Source organism: Anopheles arabiensis, chromosome 2, assembly GCF_016920715.1.
Source record: "Anopheles arabiensis isolate DONGOLA chromosome 2, AaraD3, whole genome shotgun sequence".
In the NCBI taxonomy this organism is placed as follows: domain Eukaryota; kingdom Metazoa; phylum Arthropoda; class Insecta; order Diptera; family Culicidae; genus Anopheles; species Anopheles arabiensis.
In genome coordinates this window covers 89,329,474-89,343,392 of record NC_053517.1, presented here as the reverse complement: position 1 = coordinate 89,343,392, position 13,919 = coordinate 89,329,474, and the positions used below count along the sequence as shown (strand labels likewise).

At 46.5% G+C, this 13,919-nt stretch overlaps 1 protein-coding gene across 9 annotated transcripts in view; it reads left to right on the top strand.

The window, feature by feature from the left end:
- LOC120897715 (trithorax group protein osa) overlaps nt 1-13,919 on the top strand; it is a 108,183-nt gene that overhangs the window by 78,796 nt on the left and 15,468 nt on the right. For 8 of the 9 annotated variants that reach the window (XM_040302779.1, XM_040302780.1, XM_040302770.1 and 5 more), the window contains 3 exons: nt 4,386-5,287; nt 13,430-13,651; nt 13,727-13,906. In XM_040302779.1, coding sequence (XP_040158713.1) covers nt 5,222-5,287; nt 13,430-13,651; nt 13,727-13,906 — 468 coding nt within the window. In that variant the 5' untranslated portion in view covers nt 4,386-5,221. The remainder of the gene's footprint in view (nt 1-4,385; nt 5,288-13,429; nt 13,652-13,726; nt 13,907-13,919) is intronic. The other variant, XM_040302778.1, reaches the window with a different exon arrangement.

Here is a 13,919-nt window from a genome sequence, read left to right as displayed (position 1 = left end):
CTGCCGTCCGCCGTCAGCTTGGCGTTTTCGAAACAAATTCCTTGAATTAAAGGGCTGGCGGGGTGAGCTTGGAGCGTGTGTGTGTGTGTGCACAAAACGCACGAGCGAAAACTCGTTCGTCGGTGGTGTAAAACATGACAAGTATGATTGGGTGCGGGGAGGATCGCATAGAAGCATTTGGGTGTATGGGTGGTTAAGGTGCTGATGATGGCGTGTACTTGGCTGGTTGGCGGTGTTGTGATGCTAAATTAGTCGCTCTGGCAGGTCGGCTATGCTGCTTTGCGAAGTTGTTATTAAGTCGGCAGAAAGTCGCAACCAAAGCGCGACTAATAGAGTTGATCTATCTTTTTCATCCCCGCTTTTGTGTTGGGCATTTATTTTCCTGCTTGGTACGTCCGGCCGTCGTACCGGGGAGGTTGTTAGGATGGTGTTGGGTAAATGGGAAAGTTTGAATAGCAATTCTATATTTTGTTGAGATTGTTCAGAAATTGGACGATCGAATACTGAACACTGAAGCATGGAATTAACTTCTGTCTAGCAATATCTTGCAAACATTCATTTTGAAATGCTTCTGTATAGAGTTATCTAAAATCCAATTCATTACTCATAACATTTCATTGCTTAACGAACTTGCTATGCCAAGAATTCGTTCCATTTTCTGTACAATTTGAACCGCAACTGTGTTTGGAACTCGAACTCCAATAGGCATCCCGTGACGGGCAACTTACTCGTTGACCTAATCCTCGACCCAGTTGCTACTGTTCACTTGCCAACGTTGGCTAACCCAAGGGAAAAAATCGATTTCATGTAGGTCTCACATTGGAAAACAGAAATTCCGCCAAGTTGTGGAACGCCGCGACGTGTGAAGGATGTAATCGAAGGCTCATTTGTACGTCACTTCATCACCACGCATGTTTGTGTGTGGTGTGTGTGTGTGCATGGGGCTTTTGAAACGGTTGCAGCATGTTCTCCGTTCGTGGTGGAGGTTTTTTTTACCAGATTGGTGCACTTTTGTGGTTCACTTAACACATTCCCTGTGGAGAGGAGCGAAGCGAAGACGAGGAAGAGCTCTGGAGCTGCTGTGTTTCTTACTTCTCATGCTACTAGACCCTTCTGTCAGCTAGTCAATCAGTAAGCCAGTCAGTCAGTCAGTCAGTTAGTCAGTTAGTTAGGCAGTCAGTCAGTCAGTCAACCGAGCAAAACGTGTAAAAAGCAAAGTGGCTGCAAACAACGCTCCATTCCAGCCATATACAAAAAATAAAAAACAGCAAAACGGCACCAGGCCAACCACACGACAGTAGCGCGAACCCTTGCACACACACACCTCCAAGTGGCTCTGGGTCGGAGACCGCTTTGAAACAAGCCGTTAATATGCTGTGCGGAATGTGGGTCTCCCATTCTCATTCTTCATTTCGCTCCACGCGTTTGTGGCGCAAAGACAAAGTGACCAACAATCACCGTTACAAGCACCGCCTTCATCCCCTGTTTCTTGTGCCATTCTCGCGCTTGGAGGATCGCGGACAGCCACCTGCATGGCATTACTAAGTGGAGAAGGCTAGTGCGTATCTCGCGGTGTGATGATGTGGAGATGAATTTTGCACATCGTTTACTCCTTTTTAGCAGAGGTCATTTCGCACGTCACACGAGCTCTCCTCTCTCGTCGGGTTCGCAATGACGAATGACGTTGCATCGCTTAGTTGTCAAAGTGAAGAAGTGTCGTTGCTTCTTTGGGGAAGCTGTGAGGTGTGAGGCTCTATTATATTGAATCGTTTTACTTCTGCATCAGTATCTATGATCATGTGTTGTTCGGGCTGCAACTGCAACAGGAACGACCCCGTCATTAGAGACAATCTCATAAACTTTAACAGGGAACAAGGAACCGATTTAGCACTTACCGCGGCAGTGAATGTAGGTCGCGGGAAAAACGAGACATTCGAGACTACGAGCAACTGTGACTACACCGTTTTCCGCGCAACCGTGTTTTTGATGGTCGTGGGCTTTGCTGCGGAGGCGTCAAAAACACTGCGAGGAAAACTATAGACACTTCATTAGTGTGACACACCACAATGCTTTACGGTGATGAGAGGTGACTTACAATCAGACTGCTGGTGTGGAGTAGTCATCATTAGAATTAACTTTTACCACTCCACCGCTGCACCCGTTTGATGAGCGAGTGGCAGGTAGGCACCAATGCTAGTGGTACCATGCCTCATTGCGACGAGGAAGCTGCTAACATGCTCCATCTCGTCATCGTCTTTTTCCAATTCCCTTTCCTGCCACAAGCCTGCAGGTAGTACCGATGTGAATTTTCCACTCTGCTTTATCGTTCTCCAAAAAAAAAAGGCCTTTACCGGGACGATGTGGCGTCGTCGTACGGTCGTACGGCGCAAAAGAAGCTAATGAAGATGTGTACATCGATCGTCACCTCATCGTAACCGCCGCGTGTGCTCGGTCCCGACATCATTTGGTACGTTAGTGGGACGTGAAATGTCACCAGTAGTAGCAGCAGTGGCAGTGGCAGTGGCAGCAACAGCAGCCAGCAGTTACAGCTGCATCATCATCACCTTTCAGCCGTCGTTATCGGACCCCCGGACCGGTTCTGAGCGTGTCCCTGCCGTGTTGTGGGGAGATGGTCGTTCCTTTTCGGCGGACGGCGCACTTAAAATGGCAAAAGACATTAACGGTAATTATGTGGTATTGGGAGAGGAGAGGAACCTTCCATGAAAGGGCCTCTTTACACGCCTCGGCCACACATTTACTTCACCTTTCGCCTCTTCACCCGTCCGTCCGATCGGAGGATCGGTCCTCAGTCTCCAGCGTATGCACCGCAGAGTTATTTCTGCATCTCCGTCCCGTGCACTTGCATCTCTGTTTGACTGCGTGCGTGTGTGTGTGTATAAATAAAAATGATATAAATTGCAACCTGCCATGCAAACGCGCCCATTTGCGTGTTTTGCCGACGACGACTAGGGCAGAGCACACACACACACAAATGAGTGATAAATTTTGCCTGTTGCCTTCGCACTTAATCTCGGCGCAAATTTGTGCCTCTGCTTACTTATTTGCTCTCTCATAAGCTTGCGCAAGGAGGAGAGGACGCGGCATGAGTGGTGTGTCTGTACAGCCGGTTTTGCGGTTCGTTAGAGATCGGATATCTGTGCAAAACCCACCCTCGGAGTGCTCTTCTTGTCTCTCAACCCCAAAAAAGCATCATAAGATCGTACAGGAAGGATGATGATGTTTCATGAAATTAATTGTACAATATTTACAACTTTTTTATCGTGTCAAATATGGGGGAGACGTATATGCTCCTGTCACGACCGTCTTGGACAGCAGCAGCAGGCCCCAATAAATAGCAGCACCCGTTTATGGTGGTTTGCTTTTTTTCCAAGCGGAGTGCATGTGTCTCTCTTGTGCCTGTGTGTTTGTTTGTCCAACGGAAAGCGAGCGTAAATTTCAGCGCAAAAGGCCTCCGCGCTTTCCGTGACGCGTACAGGAACTCTCTCGTGTTCTAGTATAAATAGAGCATGCATGCATGCAAACGAAGGCGAATTGGTTATCCCCTCCTGGTGGAAAAGTAGGGATCTTCTTTCGTGTGTAAAACTAACCTCATCGATCTTTCTCTCCGCCTCCCCCGGGCGAGTTGAAAGAAGCGCGTTACACGGTCGAGTTAGTTGGACGCACACGTTCGCTTGCTGCCCTCCCCTCAGTCTTCGATTCGAGTTCTCAAGCTCAACTGGGGGAGGAGAATATATTGTAAGTAAGAAGGGTTGTCGTCGGTCATGTAATACCCACGGAATGAGAATCATTTTAATCGGATATGCCACTGCTTCTTTTCCCTCTACGCTCGAGAGGTGACCCTTATGGGAGGTTGGGTTACCTCTAGACGACAAACCTTACTCACGCTTACTCACTGTAAGCGGCGGGAGTGTGCACAAATGGGTACTCCGACTGCACATTAATGTCACGTTTCGAACACGCGCAATTGATTGATGTAACTGTGTGTAATGGCCGACCGGGTAGTTCCTCTGAGGAAGGAAGGGAGTGAAATATATGAGGATGTTTCGAGAAGAGATTTTTTTGTTCGTGTTATTTTGTAACAAATTGAGGTCATTCCCTAGGGGTCGTTGAAATTCTTGAGTTAATTCTGAACCCCAAAAAGATTGAAGATGAGGTGCCTTTGAGATATTCAGAGATCAGAAGATCTTCGTAATTAGTTTGAAGTGTTATGCGCAAGACAATTTCATGTATCCTTTGTTAATCGTTTACTTAAAATTCCCGTGTTACTAACTTCACCATCACTCACACGCTCTCTGTCTCTCTTTCTCTTTCCGTTTTCTTACCTATCTCCCGCGCCCACCCGCACATCCCGTTGGCTTCTACAGAGACCGGCGAGAGACCAGAGGACTTCAGTACCGGGAAACTTCAGGCCAGTGTTTCGATTCTGCCGCAAAGCGCACGTAACGGGCGTGTACAAGGCAAGGCCAACTAATGGGTGGAAGGTCCCGGACCGCGTTAACGTCAAGCACGGTGGCGGCCCATCGTCAGCCGGATAGTGGTGCCAGCTTCCGGGACAGCAGTAGCAGCAGCAGCAGCAGCAGGAACCACGGGCAGCTAGTGGACTTTAAGAAGAAGATGCAGCAGCAGTAGAGCACGGGGCGAAAAAGGGGCACGGATAACTCTAACGTTTGTGTGCTAATTACGAAGACGTGCTAACGAGAAACGCTAACACACACAGACACACACTCTCTCTCTCATACCGAGACAGCAGAAGCATCAGTAACAGTACGCAACAGCATATATCCTCCCTTTCCCGAATCCGGTTTGATTAGCACGAGACGAGGCGCGCGGACCCTTTTCTTTCCTTCCCTACATCCACCCCCGAGTGCACGAGTGCCGGAATAAATCACCAGCCATAACGCCCCACCTTCCCCCCACCATCCTTCCCTGCGGCCCGTTGAATGCAGAGCGTGGTGGCGCAGCAGCAAGGACGAGCAGCAGCAGCAGCAGCAGCAGCACCAACAGCACCGGCGGCACGTCGTCGTCCACGATCGCTGAACGCCGCGCCGCCCTCCTCCCTGCACCGTCGTCTCGCCCGGCGGGAGGAGATCGCCATCCCTCGCCGTCCAGCCGGTGCCGCCGCCGCCGCCACCGCCGTTGTGGTGGTCGTCGCGCGTGATCCCCGCTCGATTCATCGCCGCCGTCGTCATTTCGGGGTAATATGGCCACACCGCCAACCGAAGGAGAAATCAGAGTGGGTCCCGGCCATCAGGTAAACGATATCTATGTACGTATTTCAGAGAGCACGGCAGAACGAGTGAGAAGCGAGATCGCACCACCCCGAGGGAGGGGGGGGGGGAAAGAACCTCAACCTGTAAAGAACCTCGTGAGAATGGGACCAGGAGGGGATGGTGTTGTTTTTGTTGTATTTCCGGGCTCATAAAATCCGTCCTTGTGTGTGGTGTATTGGACCACCGTCGCTAGCGTGTTCGGGGTTGGCTGTAATCTTCCGGCACAACTCTCCACCAAAACCGGGACCATAAATCAGTCAGAAAGTCAGAGTTTTGGACAGTTTTTAAAGCGAGAGGAAGGATCAATCGGTCCGAGAAGAGATGATTTTATTCGAAAGACGAATTCATGCTCTCGGCAGAGTGCAACGAATCTCAAAACTCGTTTTTTTGTTTTTGCCGCTCCGTTATGAAATTCCTATTTTATATGATGAGTTTTTTGATCGAAGGGTAATCATGTTGTTTTTCTTCAATAGCAAAAACTTAATTTGCTTTATGACATTTTGTGATGTTTTTTCTTGCTTTTTCATCTTTGCCGTCGGTGTTCGTTTTGATATTTGTTGCCTTGCCAACTTTATTATCTTTACTATCTGTTTTGCTGAACAGCTTCACCCGTTTTATAGTTCGTTTTGTTGTACAACTTGAAGCGGATTTGTCTTTTCTTGGTTTCCTTTTTTTTGTTTAATCTCTTCTCTCTATCTCTTCGTGAGTGTTGTTTATCTGTTGGGTACATCTTGGTATTTGTTTTATGGTGTTGCGAGCTGCTTTTTTTTAAATCTCACACTCTTTCTTGTTCAGCTTTCTTGCTCGAGAGATAGGTTTATGGTTTTATGGATGGATCACTGCGCGGGTACCTTTTTGGCATGGTCGTCCTGCAAAAACACTCTTTTGCTCAGAGTTCGTGTGTGTGCTTGGTCGGTATAAATATTCATAGGCAATTTCTTTTTACAATCGCCATTTGCTAACCTTATTTGGGGATCGCAGCTTTATGAGTACGTTAAAACCCGTAGTGCTGTTATTTTATGGTGCTTTTTGTTGTGTTTTACCCTTTCTTGTTTGTAGTTTGGGTAATTTACTTCAATTTTTGTTTCTACACTTTTCTTGCAATTTCGATTGCTTATACGATTTTCTATATTACAACTGAGAGTTTTATGTTTTTGTCTACCTCAAATTCCTCTTTGAGATGTTATAATATCCCAATCAAATCGTTATTCGGTTCCTTCGGTACCCGGTATTCTCCCCAAATTTTCTCATCATTTTTATTGCGAGTTTGAATGTCGAAATCCCCCCCACCCCCCCCCCCCCCCCCCGACCCAAGCGATCCCAACAATTCCCCGGAATCCATAATTCATCTCATAAGCAGCAAGCGCGCACACACACGGAGCTGGGCTGAGAAATAGAGACTGTGGGTTCCCTTTTGCCAATAAAAAATGGCCATTTTGACTGACCACACTGTGTACAGCTCTTCCCCGCACATCACCAAACCCCGCGCAAAACCTTATTTGTCGAACTCATCTCAAATAAAACTCGCCAAAGCCAAACCCTGCCGATGCTGCCGCGTGACCAATTTCTCTGTGGCGGCGCCGCCGCCGTCCTTCTGTGTGTATATGTTTGTCGTTGCAGCCGCCTGGTGGCGACGGCAGCGGCGGCAGATGAAAAAGATTTTCATTTTATCGCATCAATTTCGGGGGAGCTGATGGTGTGTTGTTGGTTTGTGCGCGGGGTTCGCGTTTTGCTTCGTTTCCGGCCGACAGTTATTGGCAGGTTTTTTTTGGGTTTTTTTTTTGGTATTGTGTTCCACATCGGGCCCAAACCTTCTCTTGCTCTGGCGACTGACCATCCTTGCGACTGAGGTTGAGTTGCTATGTGTGGTGTGCCCGTTGTAAAAAAAAAAGGGTGGAGAATGTTTCCGAAACAAATTGTTTTTGTTATTGTTTCTTTTCTTTTTTTTTTGCTGTGTGCACCCTTACCGCTGCCGTTTTATGCTTCTATCTTGTTGCGTGTATAGGTTTCTTTTACGTGTCCCCCATTCCCGTGATCTTGGTTGGGATGGCGCGAAGAAGCAAAGCAAAAAGCCACCAACCGCGCTTACGTGAAGCCGGGTCTAGTAGAGTGTAGTGCAGGATGGCCACACAAACACACACATCAACCAAGCGGTGGTCACCACCATCAAAGGGGGCCTTTTTGGCTTGCTCTGTTGCTCCATTCCGCGGCCTCGTTTGGTCTCGCGCTGTTATCCCATGCCGCGCGAGAAAAGAGCTCCAAATACGCCCCCCACATTCACACACCAGACTGGGGCCAGAGAACTCTCCCGGCTTGTGGCTGTACGAGAAAAGGGATCGCAAAAAAAAATAAAAGAGCGATGCCCAGTTTCACACGTTTAACGGTCAATAAAAAGTCATAATTTACTAACCCTAAGCTACCCGCTTCTCGCGCCTTCTGTTTTTGTTCGTGGAGGGACTGGTGTTGGGTTGCAGTTTACAATTTCGCTACGCAGCTAGAGACCTCTGGTATCGCTTTTCCCTCTACCAGTGGTGTTGGTTGGGTGTTTTATTAACACTCGCACGAATTTTCCGCTCTGACCGCCGTTGTGGTGTAGTTTTTTGTGTTTTTTGCATATGCTTGTGCTGAAAAGTTTTTTTTTAAGTGTTCAAATATATGACTGCTCCAGTGCCATCAACCCGAGTAATGCGATCGTGCTTCTCCTTTTTTTTTTGCCTCCGACCCACGGATGTAAACATCCTGGAGGAGCATATGATTCTTGCAAACAAAAACCAGCTCTGTTAACAGTTGCATATTTTGGGGCTTGCTTTACCTCAACACTTTTGCGAACGTTTCACGTTTGTTTTTGCGGCTTAAAGTCATGTGGCGAACGTTATGTCATTGTTAATAACAAACAACTCCAAAAAGAGGAAGGGGAGGTTGACATTGTCCGTAAGCAAAAAAAAAAGGCGCAGTGTCAAGTTTAAAAAGTGCTCGGCTGCTTTCAATTCAATAACATGTGATTTTCGTTTTTTTTTTGCTGATAATTACTTTTTTTTTAGTGTATAAAAGTAAAAATAGCTTCAGCTGGTATAATTGTGCTTTCATAATGTTTTGTCAAACCCCACCAAACAAACAAACAAACAGAAAGCTCCAAAATGTTCATTCACCATTTGAAGCGGCAAAAAAATGGAGCAAAAAAGCGCTGAAAGTTAAAATGTAATGAAGAGATTGCTATTTTCGGGGATTTAGGTCATTTTTTTCTCACAATTTACAAATTCCATTAAAACACTCACTCACAAAGAAAAAACCCTCTATATCACCGATATTAATCTGGACTGTTTTTTACGCTGTGTTTTTGTGCATATTTAGAGAATCACCACGCGTGTATGTATGTGTGTGTGGTGTGTGTAAAGTGTGAATAAGCTTATGTTTCACTCAGCACAATCGTTTAACGTGCCCGTGTTGGTCCGTTTTTTTATTATTTATACTCTGTTTAATCCGTACCAGTTGGGGTTTAAACAGTAATTGTTGTTTTACTTTTGCTGTGTTTTGATTCATGATCATCTCTCTTTCTCCTCCCCCCTCTGCCTGTTGCGGCTCGGTGTATCCTCTTTGGCCGTTTTCCCGGAAAATGGAAACAACCTCACACTAGAATCAATCCGCCCCCAGAGAAAATGAGGGAGGAGGAGCGTGTTAGGTTACGCTTACGGGCATATGTAAATAAACAAATTGCCTCGGTGTGTTACAAACGGGTTGACCTCCGCTTGAAATATACAACACCGCACATTTATGTTTGAAAATAATTAATGACCGTTGTTTTATGATGTTTGAAAGGATCGAAAACACAACTTCTGTTTGTGGGTGGGTGGGGGGATAGGTGGCACACCAAACCCGGGGTACAGTTGCTTCTCCAATGTATGTCTCCCTTTCCTCCCTTGTTACCATTCCATTGCCTTGCCATAGCATTTGTATCGAATTTGGGAGCTCGCGGCGAGGAGTGTTTTACTCGTTAAGCAAAGCCAGAAGCCATAGGAAAAGTGCGGAGCCATACCGCGTAAATTCGGTTTTCCACTGCCTCGCCGTTCGTGCGGAAGGAACGGCATGCAAACGCAGGGCAAGCAGCGTGAGCGAGGTTCGAAAATCAATCCGCAACCGATGAACGACACGTTATAAATGGAACTTTAAACCACACCACACTCCCGCTTTTGTGAGTTTGTTTATGAGTTTGCCTCATGACTTCACGGGGTGAAAATGGAAATTTTAGGGTATTATTGATGGTGGGGTGGGGGTGGGGTATTGGTAATAAAAATCGACTCGACCGGCCCTTTCCGTCCATTCTTCCATTAGGAACGGCACGAAAGTGTTAAATATTTCAGAAGATTATTAACGCAAAACGCAAAATTGTGTGCTGTTGTTTGGTGGGAAAAGCAGGGAACCAAGCGGAAGAGATTGTTTACTTTCCCATTATAGTGTGGCGCACAGCTCTACTCGATAAAAGGGAAGGGGGATGGATAGCGCATAGAGGGATAATAAAAATTGCGGTAATTTTAGTTTGGAAAGCAGCAAATAAGGGGCGGGGGAAGGGGGGGGGGAAGACGACGGTATAAATGATGTGCGTGATAGGTTAATTTCGTATTGAAAGAGCGCCAGACCCTTTGGGGCGTGTAAGTTAAGAGTTTAGATGACGTGATGTGGAGAGAGGATCACTTTTCACAGGGCTGATCGGATATTTCAAATCCAATATGGGTGAACTGCTTCCCAGTCAGTTGACAAACTAGGACTGCCTAATTCTATGTGTGGAGAGCTAGATTATAATAATATGTGGGAGTTCAACAAATATTCTAAATTAAAATAGAAGCAAGAGTAGGTCATAGAAGCCTTCCATCATAAACACGTCCCAAGCCTCACGCGCTTCACTGATTATGCAGAATGTCAGTTTCTGCGCAGAACGGTTTCAACCCAAACGGCCGACGGTAAAGGAAACGAGTTGCAAAACTTGTGCAAAACGGTACCATCCACAGACAAATTGGCTCATCATGAGGATGACGACCGCCGACACTCACGCCGAGACGGCTGCCGATGGTACAGTAGTATTGTTGCATCTCTCTTTCCCCTCCGTTCGTTCGTTTGCAACAGCAAAAGCTGTATGTGAATTTTCACCAAACGGCCATTCTCTCGCCCGGTGGTTTATTTTTCATTTCCTCCCCAAGTACGCCCATCACGCTTCCCGCGCCATTAAACTTCCCTTCACACAGCACACTTAAACGTGGACATGGGGAGAGGTTTTTCCCCTACTTCTTACGTCGGTCACATGCTGGCTGCTGGTATCTCTGCCACTGACTTATTGGACGAGTTTTCTTCTGTTGGAGGTCGGTCTAAAAAAAAAAAAGCGGTGGCCCCAAACACCGTTCATTGGTGTGTACCGTTCACATAGCGCCAGTTGTACAACGGTTTGCGGTCGGTAGTCGCCATCATCATCATCTTCACGAGCCACCATCGATGGCGCCCTTCTTCTTGAATGACCCTTGGTGTGTCTGTGTGAGCCGCACGTCCATGATGATGATGATGAGGATGATGATCGTGTGCTGATGGGATGGATGGTTTTCCATTGAAAGAATGTAAAAAAAGAGCAATGGTTGTGAGCGCGCGCAACACTATACTAACAACCAGCACCATTATACCGCCGAACCGCACTCATCCATCCAATTCAGATCCCCCATGCACCACATAGGTGGGGACGGTCGCGGTGTGCGCCACCGGACAATCTTTGAAATCTTTCCACCACATTATTGGCTTATTAGCCATAACGAAGCGATTTGAAATTAATTACGTATGTAGCCGGGCGTAAAAGAAGTAGGATAGCAAATGGAAAACCGCGCCCATAGAAGGTAAACACACACACACACACACACATATATATGTTTGATCAGAGGCCGGTCGGTGATCTTCTCGGCCCGGAGATCGCCTCAATTTCAAGCGGATCGAGTAAACGGAGAAGCGACCGGCTTGGGCGGAAATGAAGCAACAACACCCGCAGCTCCGTGCCTGCCGCCGATCGCGCGTATGGAAGCAAGGTGTGGAAAACACAAATTTAACAACACAGTTTGTCGGGCAGGAGCGGCGGGACGCCGGGGAGGCAAAACGATCGGAAGGTTTGAGAGCATATTCCTTCAAGGAAAGGAAGTAGTGACCCAAAGAGAGAGATAGAGTGGCAGAGAAGTAGGAGAGAAAAGGGAAAAGTAAAGAAAGGAATGAATTAAACAAGAAGCACTCCTCCCACTTACCCTTCTACGTGCGCGTATCCCGATTGAGTGTGTGTGTGTGTGTGGGAGCCGATCATGATCGTCTCACGTCCGACGAGAAGAAGGTTGTTTGGTAGAAAACTGAAAGAAAAACGATCTCTTTGTTGTGCGGTTTTCTGTAGAGGATGACGGTGCAGATTGTACAGGTGCGTGTGTGTGTGTGTGCGTGTGGATGGAAATGAGAAAATTGGATTCAATTTATGCACCCATAACAATCCCTAACCCCTCACATAAACACCCACGTCTGTGGGAGTAATCGTAAACCTTCTGTTGTGGTGCGCGCGGCATCATGAAGGGAAGGAAACAAATTGTGCAACAAAAACACCTCTTCTTTCTAATCGCGAATCAAGCGCCAAGGTGTGCACACATGCATTCATACCCCGTCCCATTTTCGTGGTGTGTTGTGATGGGTGAAGGGGAAATGTTTTTAAATGCAAAATGCGTGCGGCCACGCTAATGCGCAGGGTGCAGTGGGAGAAATGAATTTAAAAATATCTTTTCTTGCATGTGCCATTACGAATGGGGGAAAAAATGATTAATTAATCGCCCTCATTCGAGAGATTAAGTGTGTAGCAGCAGTCTCATTTCCCCATGGTTGTGCAGTAATGGAATACATTTACATTGTGGAAAATGAAATCATTAAGCATGTGTGGAGTACATACTGCATACACATTTTATTTCCGCTCCCAAAGCAAGACTTGCAATAGATTATAGATATAAATTACGTAGCTGAAAGATTGATGTAAAGATACTGCTAATCCTTCGCGCCTAACTCATCTAAGCATTGTGCAATGTTCCGCCGGTTTTTCACCGGAAATAAACCATCATCATTCCTTTTTAGAAAGATCCGAGAACAACCTCTACCCATTTTGCTCGTCTTCAACATTCGATCTTCAACAGTGTGTGCTCTAGCATTAAGCTTGTTGTGCATATGCAACAATCCGCACTGCTGGCAACAACAAACTCCTCTCTCTCTCCCCCGCTCGGTGATGATTTCGTGCTGCTCTTTCTGAAGTCTCTCTGAAAGCTGTATACGTACCGCGCGCTACAAACGATCAATAATTAAATAATTACATCATTACTCATTCACCCTCATCATCCTCATCATGATCATTGCGCGCCGATATTTCCCTCATTACATTTTCTCTTTCACCTTCACCTTTTTTTGTGCTCATTCTTTTTTCGAGGCTCATTACTTCCATTTAACACTCTCCAAACGCTGTGCGCCCGGCTCTAACACACGATGCTTAATAAGCTATTGCGTCCGATCGGTTTGCGCCATTGCGCGCGATACTTTCCTTCTTTCCGTAGATGTTTCTCCATTTCATACGCAGACAAACACATCGGGCTACATGATTTGTTTACTCTAATTTTGTTAATTTTGCTAATACACTCACACAAACACACACACACAACAGTCCATCCGTCGGAGATGATGATCAATTTTTGGAAATCATGTACTGTACGTGCTTGCGGCGATCGACGGAAGCAACTACTGTGTGTGCAGTTGGTTTGCCTAATTGCCTGTCCGCTTGTTTTGCTTAAAATTTCACACGTACGAGAAAAAAAATTAATGCTTACTTTCACCACCATCATCGCCTTCACCGCGATTCAAGGCAAAAGCTTTCGTTCAGTTTGCGACCGATCAATCTTAGCTCACTGTTGTGTAACACACTGCTGCTCCCGATCGTGCTTTATCGACTAATTTCATCTAACGCATCTCATCATCAACACTTCCTCCTCCTTCTCCTCACACACATTTTCATCAAAATGACATTAACACTCACAAAAGCTTTTGCCATGTGTTTGAACCTTTGTTTAACCTTTGTTTGGATTCCACTTTTCCCGCGGCAGGCAACATTACCAGACTATCAACCGATCGAGAACTACCGCTCCGAGGACGATGAAGATCGCGACCTAGAGGATCCAAGATGGACACCCGGACTGTACATTGATAATGATTTGTTGATGTACCTGACCGCCGCTCGTTCAATATCCGCCTTTCAGGGTATGTGCGAGGAAGATGGTTGTATGGCAGCTAGTCGTGACGATACAACTATAAATGCATTTGATGTTGTAAGTATCGATTTGTTTTTGATTTTCTTTCAACAAAAATAACTCATGTGTCTTTGCATTCCCTCATCATTGCAGTTACACGACTCAGGATACGACGCCGGCAAAGCCCTAGAAGCACTGCTAAAGTGTCCCGTGACGAAGGGCATCGAGAAGAAGTGGACCGAGGAGGAAACGAAACGCTTCATCAAGGGTTTGCGACAGTTTGGGAAGAATTTTTTTCGCATCCACAAAGACCTGTTACCACATCGGCCAACGGTAATATGGCGCT